Raw genomic sequence first — 14,639 nt, 5'->3', positions numbered from 1 at the left:
AGGGAATGATTTAGATCCAGGTAACCCAGCTCAGGAGTCAGGTCTTGATCCCCTTTTGCCAAACAGCCGCTCCATTTACCTGTTCCTTTTTCACAATGTCCTGTTCTTTTCTTGTTGCTTCTGTTAAGCATTCAGGGGCTTCATGGTCCAGAGTCAGGTTTACATAGTGTCTAGGCTGGAGGGATTGAGTATCAGGCAATAGGTATAAATTTGGAGCCTCATCACCCGCCCTGGCCTCCAGGAAGCGGTACCTCCGGCGTCGAGTGGCTCTGGGACAGCTGAACACCATCCTCCTTGTGGTCCAGCCCCTGTGCCAGAGACGGCAGAGGCTGCAGGTGAGGGGTGTGGGGACAGATACTGGGCTAGGGAAGCTCAGGGTGTCTAAATCTCAACAGTGTCTGCCCTCAGCCCAGCCTCACAGAACTGAGGTCTGGGAGACCACGTTGAACTCTTTCCTGTTTCTTCTCTGGCCAGGGCAATCTGGGACCCGGGAGTCTACTGTCTTCTTTCTTGCCTGGAGTCTCTTCCATTCCCTCTGTCCCTCCCGTGGGCCCCTTGTTCTCCCCCTCTTGCCTGATGACTCCAATTTGAGGCTCATAAAGCCGCTCAAAGGTCAGTGCCCACATACTGCCTCCCTCCCTGGCGCCTCCCTGGCTGAACTTTGTCCTCTGGGACCATTTCTTCCCGTCCTCCTGTCCTCTTCCCTGGGTCCTGGCAGACGGGCAGTGACGTGCACAGTGAGGAGGCAGGTGAGAGCTCTGAAGGGCTGGGGTCAGATAGGAACAAACTGGCCACTTGGCAGACAACTGGCCCCTCTGGGTCTGTGCCGATCCTTTTCTGGAGTCAGGGCCTCCAGCAGGCAGGAGGGGACTCTGACCTGTGGAACTGGGGAAGGGCCACCGGGAGGCTCACCGTGGTGTTTATTGGGGCTGGGCAGGGAGTCAGCTCTTCCTGCATCTCCCCCACAGCTTGGCCAGCCGCGTGGCCCGTGTGGCCGGCACAGTGGTGGGGCCTTGGAGAAAGCGTCAAGCATGGTAGGTGGCCTGGGACTGGGAAGGGACTCCTTGGGGGAGGGGGTCTGAGCCTGCTGAGCCTGACATAGCTTTGGGGAGGGTAGAGAGTCACGGGAGCTTCCAGGGTCACTATCCTTATGTGTCACCTGAACAGAGGAGTAGCCACCCACCGTCTCCCTCCGAGGCTCTTGGGGCTCTCTGAGTGCCTAGGACCAGAGTCCTTGGTCTTTGGAGGGGATGTCTATTGTTCTGGGGGAAAGGGGGATACCATGCCTCTGTGCCCTCCCTTGGCTCCTGGTATCTTGTTCCTCCCCACCAGGAGCTGGGGCGCTTGGAGATCCCAGCTGAGCTGGCCGCCATGCTGAAGAGAGCAGAAGGTGGGTCTCCTTGGTGCCCCAGTCCCTTGACTGTGCAGTGGCTCTGTCTCTCCCCGAGCTCCCTGCAGCTTCCTGGAGATAGGTGCTGGTGGCTGATGGGGAGGCAGGGTGGGTGCCAGGGGAAGGACTACACTTGGGTACCTTCGGGCTCCTCCTGTGCTCCTTTCCAGGTCACCAGGATGCCCTGGCTGGAAGCATCACCGAGTCCATGCCTCCTGAGGTTCCTGCCCGGCCCAGACGGACCCTCCCCCGAGACATTGACCAATTCCCCTTCTCCAGTTTCATCGCTAGCAGCTTCCAGGTGGGCCCCCAGGCCTGAGCACTTCCCGCTGGCCCTGCCGCTCCCAGTCTCAGCACCTCTCAGGCATGAGCTGGGCCTTCCCACCTTCTCTACCCTTTGTAGTCACCCGGGCTGTGGGTGCAGCTGGACAGATCTGAAAATAGCCATTAAACCGAGACGTGTCACCATAGAGTTATTTCCATCTGTGAGGCCACACCTGGGTTCCTACCTCTGTGTTCCGCCATTGAAGTCGTGTCCTTAAGAATGTTCAAAGCAAGGAAAACTGTCTGGGAGGCAGCGTTCAAATCAAAAGCAGGATTCCACGCTGCACATGTAGTAGGATCCCAATTTTGCTTAAAAAAAAAAAAAAACTCAAAAGTGGGGATGCTAGGGTGTGTGTATCTAGGCACAGAAAGGAAGACGAGAGAGGGTAAAAGGCTTACTCTGGTTCTCTGGCAGTAGGATGTTAACGGTGGTTTTCATTTTCTTTTTTTTTATCCTTTTCTGTGCTTTCTCTACATATGCATCTCAATCTAATCAAAGATTTGTTAAGATGCATTTCTGGGCTGGGAATATAGCTCAGTTGGTAGAGTGCTTGCCTCACATGCACAAGGTCCTGGGACAATCCCCAGCACCACACACACACTCACACACACATAAAAATAAAAAAAGAAAGATGCATTTCTAAGATGTCTTTGTGCACCAGTCCCCCTCCTTCTCCTGTGCGGATCCCCAGGACAGTCCTCCCGCTGATCAGCACAGAGGACAAATGCCATGTCACCCTTCTTCCCTGCAGGAGCCATCCCTGCCCAGTCCAGGGCAGCTGCTGGCCAAGCCCCTGACCCAGCTGGATGGTGAGAACCCCCAACTTGCTCTGGACATCAACAAGGTGGTGAGTGACACATTGGGGAGGGGACAGTGTAGACCCTCCAGAGACAGGGCAGCACATGAGAGTCCTGACCCTCCTGCTCTGGCCTGGCATTGTGTGGCAGATGCTGCGGTTCCTGGGAGACGGGTCCCTGCAGTCCTGGCAGGAGCAGACCATGGGTGCCTACCTGGTGAGGCAGGGGCAGCGCCGGCCAGGGCTGCGGAACGAGCTCTTCAGCCAGCTCGTGTCCCAGCTCTGGCAGAACCCTGACGAGCAACCGAGCCAGCGCGGCTGGGCCCTCATGGCTGTCCTGCTCAGCGCCTTCCCCCCAATGCCCGCCCTGCAGAAGCCACTGCTCAAGTAATGGGATCGGCAGCAGGGGACCTGGGGGGCAGGGTCCACACGCCTCTCCTCTACTGCAACCTGGTACTGTCCCTGCAGATTCGTTTCGGACCAGGCCCCCCAGGGCATGGCAGCAGTATGCCAACACAAGCTGCTGGGAGCCCTGGAGCAGACATCGCTGGCCCCTGGGGCTGCACGGGCCCACGCACCCACCCAGCTCGAGTGGAAGGCAGGATGGCGGAGGGGCCGCATGGCGCTGGATGTCTTCACCTTCAATGGTGATGGCCCCCTCCTGCCAGGCCTCCCCGCCCTCTGCCCTCTCAGCTCCCTTCCTGCTCTGGTCTTCCTGCTGCCCCCCGCCCCATGTCACTCTGATCTCCCCTCTCCTCTGCTTTTTGGATTCCTCCCAGGACAGTAGCCCCTGGCTGCCAGGGTGGATGGACCCTGCTGTCCCTCACGCTTGTCCCCCCTCCCCCCCTGCAGAGGAGTGCTACTCGGCCGAGGTGGAGTCCTGGACCACAGGGGAGCAATTTGCCGGGTGGATCCTACAGAGCAGGTATGAGGATCAGGCTGGGGGCCATTGGGACCAGAGCTGACGCTTGTCCCCATCCTTGTCCTCCCTCCCTCGTGCCACACACCTCCTAGGGCTCAGGGACTGAGGCTACTCCCCAGGGTCAGGGAGGGTTAAGGTAAGTGAGTGGGTCAGACTGTGGATTCCAGATGGGGAGCAGAGTGGAGGGGATGCACCAGAGCCGGGGGCCAGATCCTCACTCAGTAGGTCTGTGGATGAGGGCAGCAGAGCCGCGGGGTAACGAGGAGGGCTGCCTGCGTTGCCCAGCGAGACCGGGCCCTGCAGCCCACTGACAATGCCGAGGGCTGGAAGGGCCCGGACCACCTCCCCTTGCTCCCTGCCCCTGCAGGATGGTCATCTGACTCACTGACCATCTCCCTACTGCATGTTGCTGTTCCACCCAGAGGCCTGGATGTGCCCCCTCGAGGCTGGTCTGTGTCACTGCACTCTGGGGATGCTTGGCAGGACTTGGCTGGTTGTGACTTTGTGCTGGACCTGATTGGCCAGATGGAGGACCCTGGGGACCCAGCGGGTCCCCGCAGCTACCCCATCACCCCCACTGGCTTGTAAGTCTACCCATGCTCTCTATCCCTGGTCTGCCCTCCCCTGGCTAGTGACCTCTGAAGTCACCCTGTTACACCCTGAGGCAGCATACGTACTGCTACAGACCCAGCACTGCCCCCAGCCTCCCCCACCCCATCCCCACAGTTTGGGTGCTGCTCTCTGCCTCAGCAGCCCCCTTAGCTAGACCTACTGGTTTCTGCAGGGCCGAGAACATTCCCCCTGCCCCTGGTGTCCAGGCCCCCTCACTGCCTCCAGGCCCACCTCCAGGTCCAGCCCCAGCACTGCCCAGCAGAGACCACACAGGTAAGGCTCATTGAGTTGGCAGAGTGCTGGGAATGGGAGTCCAGCAGCCCTAACTCTGGCTGGATGCTCCAAACTGTCCCTGCCCCACAGGGGAGGCCCGGACATCAGGAAGCCTGGATGGCTTCCTGGACCACATCTTTGAGCCTGTCCTCGCCCCAGGCCTCAGTGTGAGTGTCCCCTACATCCTGGCCGTGCCTCAACCTGCTGGGGCCTCTGCTGCTCCTTCCATTTTTCCTAGGCGCTAGCTCTGACACTGTGACTATTGTCCCTTCAGGATCTGGAACAAGGCTGGGCTCTGAACAGCCGCATGAAGGGAGGGGGTGCCATCGGGCCCATGCAGCAGGGCTACCCCATGGGTGAGTGTGGGGTTGATTTCCATCCAGGGTCATCTGGCCCAGTAGCACAGTCAGGGGTGGCCTGGGACCCTGAGGCAGCTGGGATAGGGATTCCAGCCAGCACCCTGGGGGCTGATGCCCTTGCTCTTCTCTTGGCCTGGGGCTGGAGGGAGATTGTGTGTGAGCTCAGGCAGAGACTGACCTGGAGCCTGGTTCTTTAGTGTACACAGGGATGATGCAGATGCCTGGGTACCAGCCAGCTATGATGCCTCCACCAATGCCCATGATGCCAGCGGTGGGCACAGTCCCCACTATGCCAGGTAAGGCCAGGCAGGGGGCATCAGGGTCCCTTGTAGCAGCTAGCTTTGAGATTGAAGCATGAAAGGGCCTTCCAGGAGTCCCGAGGGCACAAGTGGCACTCACCTGCTCTGGCCACCTGCTGCCCCTGTAGCCATGATGGTGCCACCACAGCCACAGCCACAGCCACAGCCCCTGCTTCCCAGCCTGGACACGAGGCAGCTGGCAATCCAGCAGCAGAACTTCATCAACCAGCAGGCGCTGATCCTGGTGAGAGTGGCAGGGCCCATGGGGCTGCCTGGGGGAGGATGGGTGTGTGGGGTGGGGGCCACACAGGGTTCTTACCTGGCCCCTCCCCCCTCCCCTGAAGGCCCAACAGATGACCACCCAGGCCATGAGCCTGTCCCTGGAGCAGCAGAACCAGCAGCGCCAACGCCAAGCCCAGGCCTCTGGGGCTGCCTCCCAGGCCCCGCCCTCAGCTGTCACTCCCAAGCCCAAGAAGCCCCCTGTTGCCCTAGAGAAGCCAGAGCATGACCTGGAAGCAGGAGGGGCCTGCTTGAGGGTGAGGAATGAAGGCCAGGTGGATACAAGGCCTGGGGAGGGTCCAAAGATGCCGGGCTGAGACACGTGGGCTGGGTGCGTGTGAAGGCTTGGGAAAGGGAGCAGAGGGGGAGGTCGTGAGCGATTCGTGTGCTTGCTGGGGCTGCAGTTTGCTTCTCCCTTGGGCCAGGAGGAGACCTCAGAGGAGGCTGAAGACAGGCCCCAGCGCCCTAAGAGCTTTCAGCAGAAACGGGACTATTTCCAGAAGATGGGTGAGGGTGCTTAGGGTGGCAGTCCATGTGGAACTCTAACTGGCCAGGGGAGGAGAGGGTGCCCCCAGATCTCCGTCAGTATGGCCTGCCGGGGAGCCCCGGTAGAGCTGCTGGGCAAGCATAGATGACAAGAAGGCCGTGTGGGGCATTTACAGGACAGCAGCAGATCAAGGTGAAAATGGTGAAGCCTCCAGCCAAGGTCCGGATCCCCCAGGGGGAGGAGACAGAGGAGAAAGAAGAGGAAACAGGAACAGGTGGGGCAGACAGACGGGGCCTGGGGCTCCTGCTTTTCTGTGCAGAGTTTAATGTTCTTTCTTCTTCTGGTCAGTGCTGTCCCCTTCTTCCCCTCCTCCTCCTGTCTCAGTGAAGAAGCCACTGAAACAAGGTGTAGCCAAAGCCGCAAAAGAGGCTGAGGCTGAGCCAGCTGAGGCAGCACGGCCAGCCCAGGGTGAAGGGCCCATGGTGCGCAGCTTGGGCCCCACCCCGCAGCGGCCAGAACCCAGCAAGGAAATTCGCAACATCATCCGCATGTACCAGAGCCGCCCCAGCCCTGTGCCCGTGCCCGTGCAGCCAACCAGGTCAGCCCAGGGAGTGATGGCTGGCCTGCTTCTCAAGAAATTTCCCTAGAGACTTAGTGATCTCTTGCTTCTCCTACAAGGCCTCTCAAAACTTTCCTGAAGAAAAATGACCCTAAAGACGAGGCTCTGGCCAAGCTGGGGATCAATGGTGCCCACTCGCCCCCCTCAGTGAGTTTCCTGTCTATTTTCTTCAGGGCATGGTCTGATCTACTCGTGGGGTGAATTTAGCCTTGCCAATTGACCCAGCTCTTGTGCCTTCTCTGTCCCCCCCCAGACTCTGTCCCCCAGCCTGGGGAAGGGCCCACCACCAGCTGTGGCTCCCCGACCCAAGGCCCAGCCACGGCTTGGGCCCTCCAACTCCATCAAGGAAAAGCAGGGGCCCCTTCGGGATCTGTTTGGCCTAAACCTTCCCACTGCCCAGGAACCCCTACTGCCCCCAGCACCCCCACTGCCTCCAGCCGAGGAGCCCAGGACCCCTTTGGCAGAGCCTCGCGGTAAGGAATCCCATCCCCCTGTACAGTGGGGCCTCACCGGGTCAGCAGCCTCTGGGGACCCCATGGCTGAAGTCATCTCTACACAGCTGAGGTCAGCTGCTTGGGCTTTTGGACTTTGGAGCCATGGAGCCCCAGCTTCCGCGTTCCCTCCCCGGGCAGGGCTCAGGAACCCTGGGCCTGTCACTGAGGGACTGTCAAACACAGGGTGTTGTCCAGGATGCAGACCTGGCAGCTCTGTGGGGAATTCAGTGTACATGACTGATGTGTGCAGGGACACCAGGGACATCTAGGGCCACAAATGGAGGCAGGAGATGGTGCTGAGTTCAGGAGTAATCCAGCTGGGGGTTGAGGGAGGGAGGCAGGCAAGGACAAGGGTCCTCCCTCCCTGAACCCCTGGCCTTCTGGCCCTGGCAGCCCCTCACCTGAAGCTCTGTATCCTCCCTTGACAGTCTTGTCAGAGCCCATGGGGGACCGGGGCATCTCCACCCAGCTCCTTGTGCCCTCTGGCAGTGTGTGCTTCTCCTATGCCAGCGCCCCCTGGAAGTTGTTCCTACGCAAGGAGGTGGGCATCAAAGTGGGCATCAGAGGTGGGCCTTGGCGTGGCCTCTTTGGGCTGGGGATCCCGACCTGGCACTCCTCGTGACCCACCTTTTCAGGGCTGGTTTCCCAGTCTGTGCCTGGAAGGGCAGAGGTGGGCTGGGAAGGACACAGGCCCACCCCAGTCTCTACTCTTTCCCCTTCTCCTCCAGGTGTTCTACCCTCGGGAGAACTTCAGCCATCCCTACTGCCTCCGGCTTCTCTGTGAGCAGGTGAGGGCTGGGCTCGCCTGCCAGCCCGCCACGTCTGCAGCCAGACAGCATCCTGTGGCCCTTAGCCCAGCTCCTAGCTCGGGTTAACACCCGTGTGAGGGGCATAATAGCAGTGGCACTTTTTGTGTGCCCAGCCCTGACTCTTAGAGTCCTTTACAGAGTGGAGACCATGATTAGCCTAGTTTTAGTAATGAGGTCCTGGTACACAGTCGGTGCTTCATAAATGGTGGTTGTTGTGTTGCCACCTATGGATGCTCCTAGGGCTGTGCTTTTGCTCCCAAAAAGTAGCCTCCTTTCTCCCTCTGGCCACATTCTGTTCCTTTAGGGCAGCTCGCCTCAGCTGACCCAACAGTGGCAACCAGTGGGGGAGGGACAGAGAGACGAAGGGTAGGAAAGCAGGTGACTGCTGGCAAGGGGCAGGGAGCTGCCTGGACTGGGGAGCCCGCTGTCCCTCCTGACTCCTCCTGGTCCTCCACTGGGCCCTCCAGTCTTTCCTCCCTGTATGTCCATGGCTGCTCTGGGGTGGGCTCTGGCCTCAGGACCTGTGGTGGTAACCACTTGGCTCTGTTCCTAGATCCTGAGGGACACCTTTGCTGAGTCCTGCATTCGGATCTCCCAGGACGAGCGGCACAAGATGAAAGACCTGCTGGGTATGGGTGCAGGGACACTGGAATCCGGGAGCTGGAGTGCCAGGGGCTGGGCTGGCCCCAAGGGAGGACATGGTCACAGGAACCCTTTGAGATCAGGGACCTGCCCGCAGGAGACTTGGAGGTGGGCCTGGACTCTCTCGCCACTGTCGAAGACAGCGTCAAGAAGCGCATTGTGGTGGCCGCTCGGGACAACTGGGCCAATTACTTTTCCCGCATCTTCCCTGTCTCGGTCAGTGGGGCTGTGGGGAGGGCCAGGGTTGCACCCTGAGTCTGGGCCCTCCACAGGCGGGATGAGTGCTGGGGGAGGTGTGCCAGTGGCCCAGTGCAGGTCCAGGGAATGAGCAGTGCCAGGCTCCAGGAGCTGTCCCTGACCCACCCACCTTCCTGGCAGGGCGAGAGTGGCAGCGACGTGCAGCTACTAGGTGTTTCTCACCGAGGGCTGAAACTGCTCAAGGTGACCCAAGGCCCCAGCTTTCACCTGGACCAGCTGAAGACACTCTGCTCATACAGGTGGGCTGGCCTGGAGCCTAGGCTGAGGGTGGGGTGGCAAGATGACCCCCAGCTCATGCTCCATCTGTGTGTAGCTTTGCCGAGGTGCTGGGTGTGGAGTGCCAGGGCAGCTCCACCCTAGAACTGTCTCTGAAGAGCGAGCAGCTTGTGCTGCACACAGCCCGGGCCAGGGCCATCAAGGCCATAGTGGATCAGTTCCTGAGTGAACTCAGGAAGGTAAGTGCAGGCCGGGTGCTGGGTCAGAGGGCAGCCTGCATCTTGTATCTCGGCCTCTCTGGCTTCCCTGGACTGGGACTGGGGGTTTAGGCTGGATCCCTGGAACTCCAGGGTGCTGGGTGGAGGGGGAGGTCAACTGAGGAGAAGGCGTGGTGGGCAGGCTTGCTGCTTCTGGCTCGCTCACCCACCTGCCCACAGGACTCTGGCTATGTCATCGCCCTGCGAAGTTACATCACTGATGATCACAGCCTCCTAAGCTTCCACCGTGGGGACCTCATCAAACTATTGCCAGTGGCTGATCTAGAGCCAGGTATTCCCCAAGGAGGGCATCTACTGGCGAAGCCTGCTTAAGCTGGTGCGGCCATCTGGGTGAGCCACTGTCTTGGGTATGCCTTCTAGGCTGGCAGTTTGGCTCTGCCGGGGGCCGATCTGGACTCTTTCCTGCTGACATGGTGCAGCCGGCTGCTGCTCCCTACCTTCCCTCCCCTGAGCAGAGGAACGGCTGGCGGCGCAAAAGTCAGCCTCAGCTGGGAGAGCCAGGTCCCACTCAGTGGGACAGGGCCTCGGAGGTGAGAAAGACAGGAGAGGCAGAGGCAAGAGCTCTCTAGAGTCAAAGAAGGAGAGTGTGATTGCCCCAGCGGCCGCCTGCCTCCTGTGCCCTCCAGTGGCCTGGTGGTCAGTGCTTGGTGCATTGCTGTCTTCTCTGCCTTCTCTTGCCTTCTTTCCTTGTTTCCGAACCAGCAAGTCTATAAACCTCCCGTAGCAGGGGCTGGACCTAACCCTCTGGCTCCCACATGGTGCTTATTTCAACACAGCTATCAAGGATTCTCAATAAATAGTCTCGACTTTCTTGGCTTCTGGTGTTACTTCTCTGGGGTCTGGCAAGACTGGGACTGGGGCTGGTGCTGGGTAGGGCCTTGGGGACAGGTTAGTGGGCATTCAGGTGGCATCAGGTTTCCTGTGCTCCCAGCGCCCTGCTCGCCCCTGGAGACAGGCACACAGTGATGATTCAGAGGCCACCAGCCTGCCCTCCTCCATGGCCTATGCCTCTCTGTCCAATGACTCCCGCAACTACACCATGCAAGAATTTGCCCTGCACTACTTCCGGAAGCCTTCAACTTTGTGAGTGCCCTGGGCCAACCCCTGTGCCTGTCCCCAGCATTCCCAACCCAAACCCCCAGCCCACAGCCACCTGGCTGGTGCGTGCCCACCCTCTCCATAGCCTAGAACAAGGGCAGGTGAGCCAAGCAAGCAGGGCTGTCCTTTCTTGTGTCTCCCATAGGCTGGACCAGAGAGGTGGCAGTGCCCAGGGGAACGTCATAACCAGCCTGGTGCAGTACACCAAGGTAAGGGGCCAGGTGGGGAGGAATCTGGCCAGTGTCTCTGCCTTTTGACCAACATTGGTCCAAGACCCACAGCTGAGCCTCTTCTGCCAGTCTCCCATCCAGGAATCTCTCATCAGACTTAGTGATGAGGACATGAGCAAGCAGGCTGTGGCGGGCTTCCAGGGTGAGTGGTATGGGCATCCTGGGTCCCCATGTCGACAGTGCCTTGGACCTACACACCTGGTCCCCCTTCCTCCCTAAGCTCTACCTGGCTCCTCCCCAGTCTGCCAAGTCGGATGTGCTTGCTGGTGGTTCCTGTGCCCCAGGGTCCTCCCCCACTTGTGTTCTCACCCACAGGTTGTGGGTTTTTTGGAGTTCGAGGCTGGAAGGCAGTGGATGGGTCCAGCTGACAGCTTGTGCTGTGTGTGGCCTTGGGTACCCATGTGATTTCCCTGAGCCCATTTCCTCCCTGGTTAAGCTGCCCTGCCCAGCACATGGGCATTTGGAGAGTGAGGCATTAGATGGCAGGTGAAGGCCCATGCAGCGACGGCATGAGCCAGGCCAGGCCCCAACCCAGCTCACCTCGCTCCTCATCCTGCCTGCAGCTCTGATGCAATTTATGGGGGACAAGTCTAAGCCACGGGGCAAGGAGGAGATGGACCTGCTCTATGACCTGCTGAAGGTATGGAAGAGCTGTGTGTGCTAGAGGCTGGGCAGACACCTTGAGCCCTGAGGGCCTCTTTCTATTCTGCCTGCGCCTCAACAGGATCCCCTCCCCTTGGTTACTGTTCCTTTTAATCAATCAAATGTATCACACACCCACTATCTGCTGGGAGCATGGCTGTGAACCCAACAGGCGGTGGCCCAGCAGGGGCAGTGCTGCTGTAGGGAGAAGGCTCTGTGACAGAGATCTGGAGGAGTGAGCCATGTGTACACAGAGACAGGACATGGAGGCAGAAGGAAGAGCAGGGCGCAACAGTTGTGACAAGGCTGTGCACCTCAGCACCGACAGAGCAGCATAGCTGGACTCTGATGAGAAGTGGGAGGGGGTGGGGACAGGCAGGGTACATGGGTCCAGGTCACAGCAGGGACTTTGATGGTGTACTGACAGGAATCACTGAAGGGTTTTGAAGAGAGACTTGGCTTACATTTCCCATCCTCCTACTGCTTGAGATTGTGGGGTTTAAGGGCAAAAGAAGTTACTGCAGTGATCCCAGATGAGAGGGTGCTAGTCAGGATCAGAGGCAGCAGCAGAGGGACAAGGGGAAGATTCAGAGCCCACACCCCTTGCCCAAGCTTGTAGTGGGTGCAAGGGGATAGAGCAGGGACTGTCTCTGGTGAGGAGCAGGTCTGGGTTTCTGGAGGGTCCATTTTGGACATGTGAGGTCTGAAACTCAGACTTCAGATTAAAGGGGTCTGGGATTCAAGGGGGCATATAGTCTAGATAGAGGCAGGCACCTGAGACCATCAGGGAGGGTGCAGAGAGAGGCTCAGGGCATCACAGTGGTGGAGGCCAGGGAGACAGGTGGATCCAGCAAAGATGACCAACAGACCAGAGAAGCAGGTAAAGAAAGCAATTTAAAGAAGGTGACCAGGGTTAGGATATGGTACCTCAGGAGGCTCTGGGTTCCATCCCCAGCAACACACACACACACACACACACACACACACACACACACACACACAGTTGTTCATATACTTCCAGCTGCTGAGACAGAGAGGCGACCACTGGGAGGTCACCTTGATTGGGCCCCTGCCTGGGACCATACCAGAATCTCTTCCTGACTTTAGACCCCACGCATCCCTCACCCTGTGGACCTGCCTACTTGCCCTTCTTGTCTCCACAGCTGTGCAGCAAGGAAGACCTCAGGGATGAGATGTACTGCCAGGTTATCAAGCAGGTCACAGGACACCCCCAGCCGTGAGTGGGCACAGGGGTGGGACCTCAGGGAGGCAGTATGGCACTGTAGTCCAGCCACCTGCAGCCCAGGCTTTCTGCCCCACAGGGAGCACTGTGCTCGGGGCTGGAGCTTCCTCAGTCTCCTCTCGGGCTTCTTCCCCCCATCCACCACGCTCATGCCCTATGTGACCAAGTTCCTGCAGGACTCAGGCCCCAGCCAAGGTGCTGGTGGGAATGGAAGGGGAAGGGGCTTTGGAAGCTGGGAACCCACTGGCTGGGGAGGGGTTTAGACACATGTGACCTCCTTCACCATGGCCCCTCTGCAGAGCTTGCCCGGACCAGCCAGGAGCACCTCCAGCGAACAGTCAAATATGGGGGGCGTCAACAGCTGCCCCCCATGGCTGAAATGAAGGCTTTCTTGGTACTGGGAGTGGGTGGATGCCTTCTGTGGCTTCCCTGGGTTAGGGGGCAGTATGGGACTGACTGCTGGTTACTCAGCCTACATTCTGTTTCCACAAGAAAGGGCACGCAGTCCGCCTTCTTGTGGTCCACCTGCCCGGCGGTGTGAATTATAGGACGAATGGCCACATGTTCACGGTGAGCAGGGGGGCCAAGGGAAGAGGCCCTGAGCCTCAGCTCTGGGCTCCCAGCCTCCTTCTCCCATCATCATAGTCCCATCACCGTGCACAGGTGGCAGGAGAAGTGCTGGAGGAGCTGTGTGGGCAGATGGGCATCAGGGACCCCCAGGAGGTGGAAGAATTTGCCCTCTTTCTCATCAAAGGGGAAGGTGAGTCCAGGGAGAAAAGGGAAGAGCAGCCAGGCTGGATCTGGGGAGGAAGCCTCACCTGGGGGCCATTCTGCTCACAGGAGGTAGCTTCTGTGCTGGGGTGGCAGGGTGGGCTGTAGGCAAGTCTGACCTGCGCTCCCCATGTAGGTGAGCTGGTTCGTCCCCTGTGGCCCCACGAGTACCTCAACAGAGTGATGGTGCACCAGGATGTGAGCCTGCACAGCCGGCGGCTGGGCTGGGAGACCCCACTGCATTTCAATCATCCCACCTACATCAAAACCCACTATGGCCAGGTCAGTCCCCGCTCCTGGGGCTGCTATCCAGTGCTGTAACAGCTTGGGGGCGGAATCTTCTTGGGCAACATCTAGGGCCCTTCTCCATGAGGATCTGGATCCATGGCAGCTGGAAGGGGCTGCTGGCAGAAAGGGTTTGAGCTCCTGGGGGCTTTAGGCTGCCCCCCTCATGGCCCTGTCCCCACCAGGTGCTGCGGGACTACCTACAGGGGAAGCTGATGGCCAGCGCCCAGGCAGAACACCAACTTGCCCAGCTGGCTGCCCTTCAGCACCTTGTAAGGGCCAGAAAGAGCCCCCCCTCGGGGTATGTGAGCTTGGCCCCCACACCTGTTGTGTCCCCACCCACCTCAGCACCAGCCTGAGCTTCTCCTCCAGACCCTACCCCACTCCCTCTTCCAAGGCGATGGTCACTCCACTAATCCTTCCTGGCCCTACTCAGAGTGGCCTGAACAGCCAAGGCAGTGGATATCTGACCTCTCTACCCCACCCCAAGCTTCTCCAGGGTGATGCCCTCACCTCATTCATGTGCATGATCTTGTCTTACCCACAGTAGGCACTATTACCTGGCACCATATGCCCAGCCCTACACCAGGTGGTCATTGGTGGTGGGATTGACTGACCTCAGCTCTGTACCCTAGGCAGGACCTACTGGCTTATATACCAAAGCCTCTACAGTGGCAGGTGAATATGGCAACTATAGAGAGTTTAATGGGCCAGGAGCTCAGGCAGCTACAAGGACACAGCCCCCAGGAAGCACAGATCAGCTTCATTGGTAGGTCTGATGCAAGGGGGTCATGGGGTGGAGGCTAGAGGGGGTCTGCCTGCCCTTACCTGCCCCAGGGAACAAAGCAGGGCAGGCTCCTGGCCCCTGAAGTCAGAACCCTTGCCTGGCCCTCTCCACTCACAGAGGCCACAAGTCAGCTGCCCCTCTTTGGCTACACTGTGTACGTAGTGCTTCGAGTGAGCAAGCTAGTCCTCCCAGGACCTGCCCTCCTGGGGCTCAACCGCAGTCATCTCATCCTCATGGACCCCAGCTCCCAGGTGGGCAAAGCTCCTGCCCTGGTGCTGGCCCAGGACTCAAGGGCCATTCCTCTGCCACTATGGATTGAATCCCCACCCCAGAAGAGCCAAGCTTTGCCATCTCTGTAATCCCCAGAAACTGTGCTGCTCCATAGCCCTGAAGGACCTGCAGCGGCTCCGCCTGCTGAGTCCCCTGGAAGAGGAAGGGCCCCCTGGTCTGGAACTCAACTATGGCTTGGCCGACAGCCCTCAGACCATCTGGTTGGAGCTGCCACAGGTGAGTGGCCAGGACTTC

The 14,639-nt window shown here is 59.3% G+C and overlaps 1 protein-coding gene across 1 annotated transcript in view; it reads left to right on the top strand.

Annotated features, from left to right (window-relative positions):
- Nucleotides 1-14,639, top strand: part of Myo15b (myosin XVB) — a 31,289-nt gene that overhangs the window by 16,044 nt on the left and 606 nt on the right. The window contains exons 21-63 of the mRNA XM_078040983.1: nt 242-335; nt 475-588; nt 750-1,034; nt 1,333-1,390; nt 1,561-1,691; nt 2,467-2,562; nt 2,663-2,898; nt 2,980-3,158; nt 3,364-3,436; nt 3,856-4,017; nt 4,218-4,318; nt 4,409-4,485; nt 4,593-4,674; nt 4,875-4,973; nt 5,105-5,220; nt 5,321-5,512; nt 5,681-5,762; nt 5,918-6,016; nt 6,091-6,340; nt 6,421-6,508; nt 6,615-6,834; nt 7,284-7,396; nt 7,584-7,643; nt 8,218-8,293; nt 8,404-8,522; nt 8,685-8,803; nt 8,878-9,019; nt 9,218-9,329; nt 9,419-9,588; nt 9,990-10,141; nt 10,302-10,365; nt 10,456-10,528; nt 10,950-11,026; nt 12,192-12,265; nt 12,351-12,466; nt 12,571-12,665; nt 12,764-12,841; nt 12,935-13,031; nt 13,179-13,324; nt 13,513-13,628; nt 13,963-14,096; nt 14,232-14,365; nt 14,481-14,621. Of these exons, the coding sequence (XP_077897109.1) occupies nt 242-335; nt 475-588; nt 750-1,034; nt 1,333-1,390; nt 1,561-1,691; nt 2,467-2,562; nt 2,663-2,898; nt 2,980-3,158; nt 3,364-3,436; nt 3,856-4,017; nt 4,218-4,318; nt 4,409-4,485; nt 4,593-4,674; nt 4,875-4,973; nt 5,105-5,220; nt 5,321-5,512; nt 5,681-5,762; nt 5,918-6,016; nt 6,091-6,340; nt 6,421-6,508; nt 6,615-6,834; nt 7,284-7,396; nt 7,584-7,643; nt 8,218-8,293; nt 8,404-8,522; nt 8,685-8,803; nt 8,878-9,019; nt 9,218-9,329; nt 9,419-9,588; nt 9,990-10,141; nt 10,302-10,365; nt 10,456-10,528; nt 10,950-11,026; nt 12,192-12,265; nt 12,351-12,466; nt 12,571-12,665; nt 12,764-12,841; nt 12,935-13,031; nt 13,179-13,324; nt 13,513-13,628; nt 13,963-14,096; nt 14,232-14,365; nt 14,481-14,621 (5,242 nt within the window). The remainder of the gene's footprint in view (nt 1-241; nt 336-474; nt 589-749; nt 1,035-1,332; nt 1,391-1,560; nt 1,692-2,466; nt 2,563-2,662; nt 2,899-2,979; nt 3,159-3,363; nt 3,437-3,855; nt 4,018-4,217; nt 4,319-4,408; nt 4,486-4,592; nt 4,675-4,874; nt 4,974-5,104; nt 5,221-5,320; nt 5,513-5,680; nt 5,763-5,917; nt 6,017-6,090; nt 6,341-6,420; nt 6,509-6,614; nt 6,835-7,283; nt 7,397-7,583; nt 7,644-8,217; nt 8,294-8,403; nt 8,523-8,684; nt 8,804-8,877; nt 9,020-9,217; nt 9,330-9,418; nt 9,589-9,989; nt 10,142-10,301; nt 10,366-10,455; nt 10,529-10,949; nt 11,027-12,191; nt 12,266-12,350; nt 12,467-12,570; nt 12,666-12,763; nt 12,842-12,934; nt 13,032-13,178; nt 13,325-13,512; nt 13,629-13,962; nt 14,097-14,231; nt 14,366-14,480; nt 14,622-14,639) is intronic.

The sequence above is a fragment of the Ictidomys tridecemlineatus genome, chromosome 3 (assembly GCF_052094955.1).
Source record: "Ictidomys tridecemlineatus isolate mIctTri1 chromosome 3, mIctTri1.hap1, whole genome shotgun sequence".
Classification (NCBI taxonomy): domain Eukaryota; kingdom Metazoa; phylum Chordata; class Mammalia; order Rodentia; family Sciuridae; genus Ictidomys; species Ictidomys tridecemlineatus.
The sequence above is the reverse complement of the archived record's forward strand: the minus strand, read 5'-3'. Positions and strand labels throughout refer to the sequence as shown.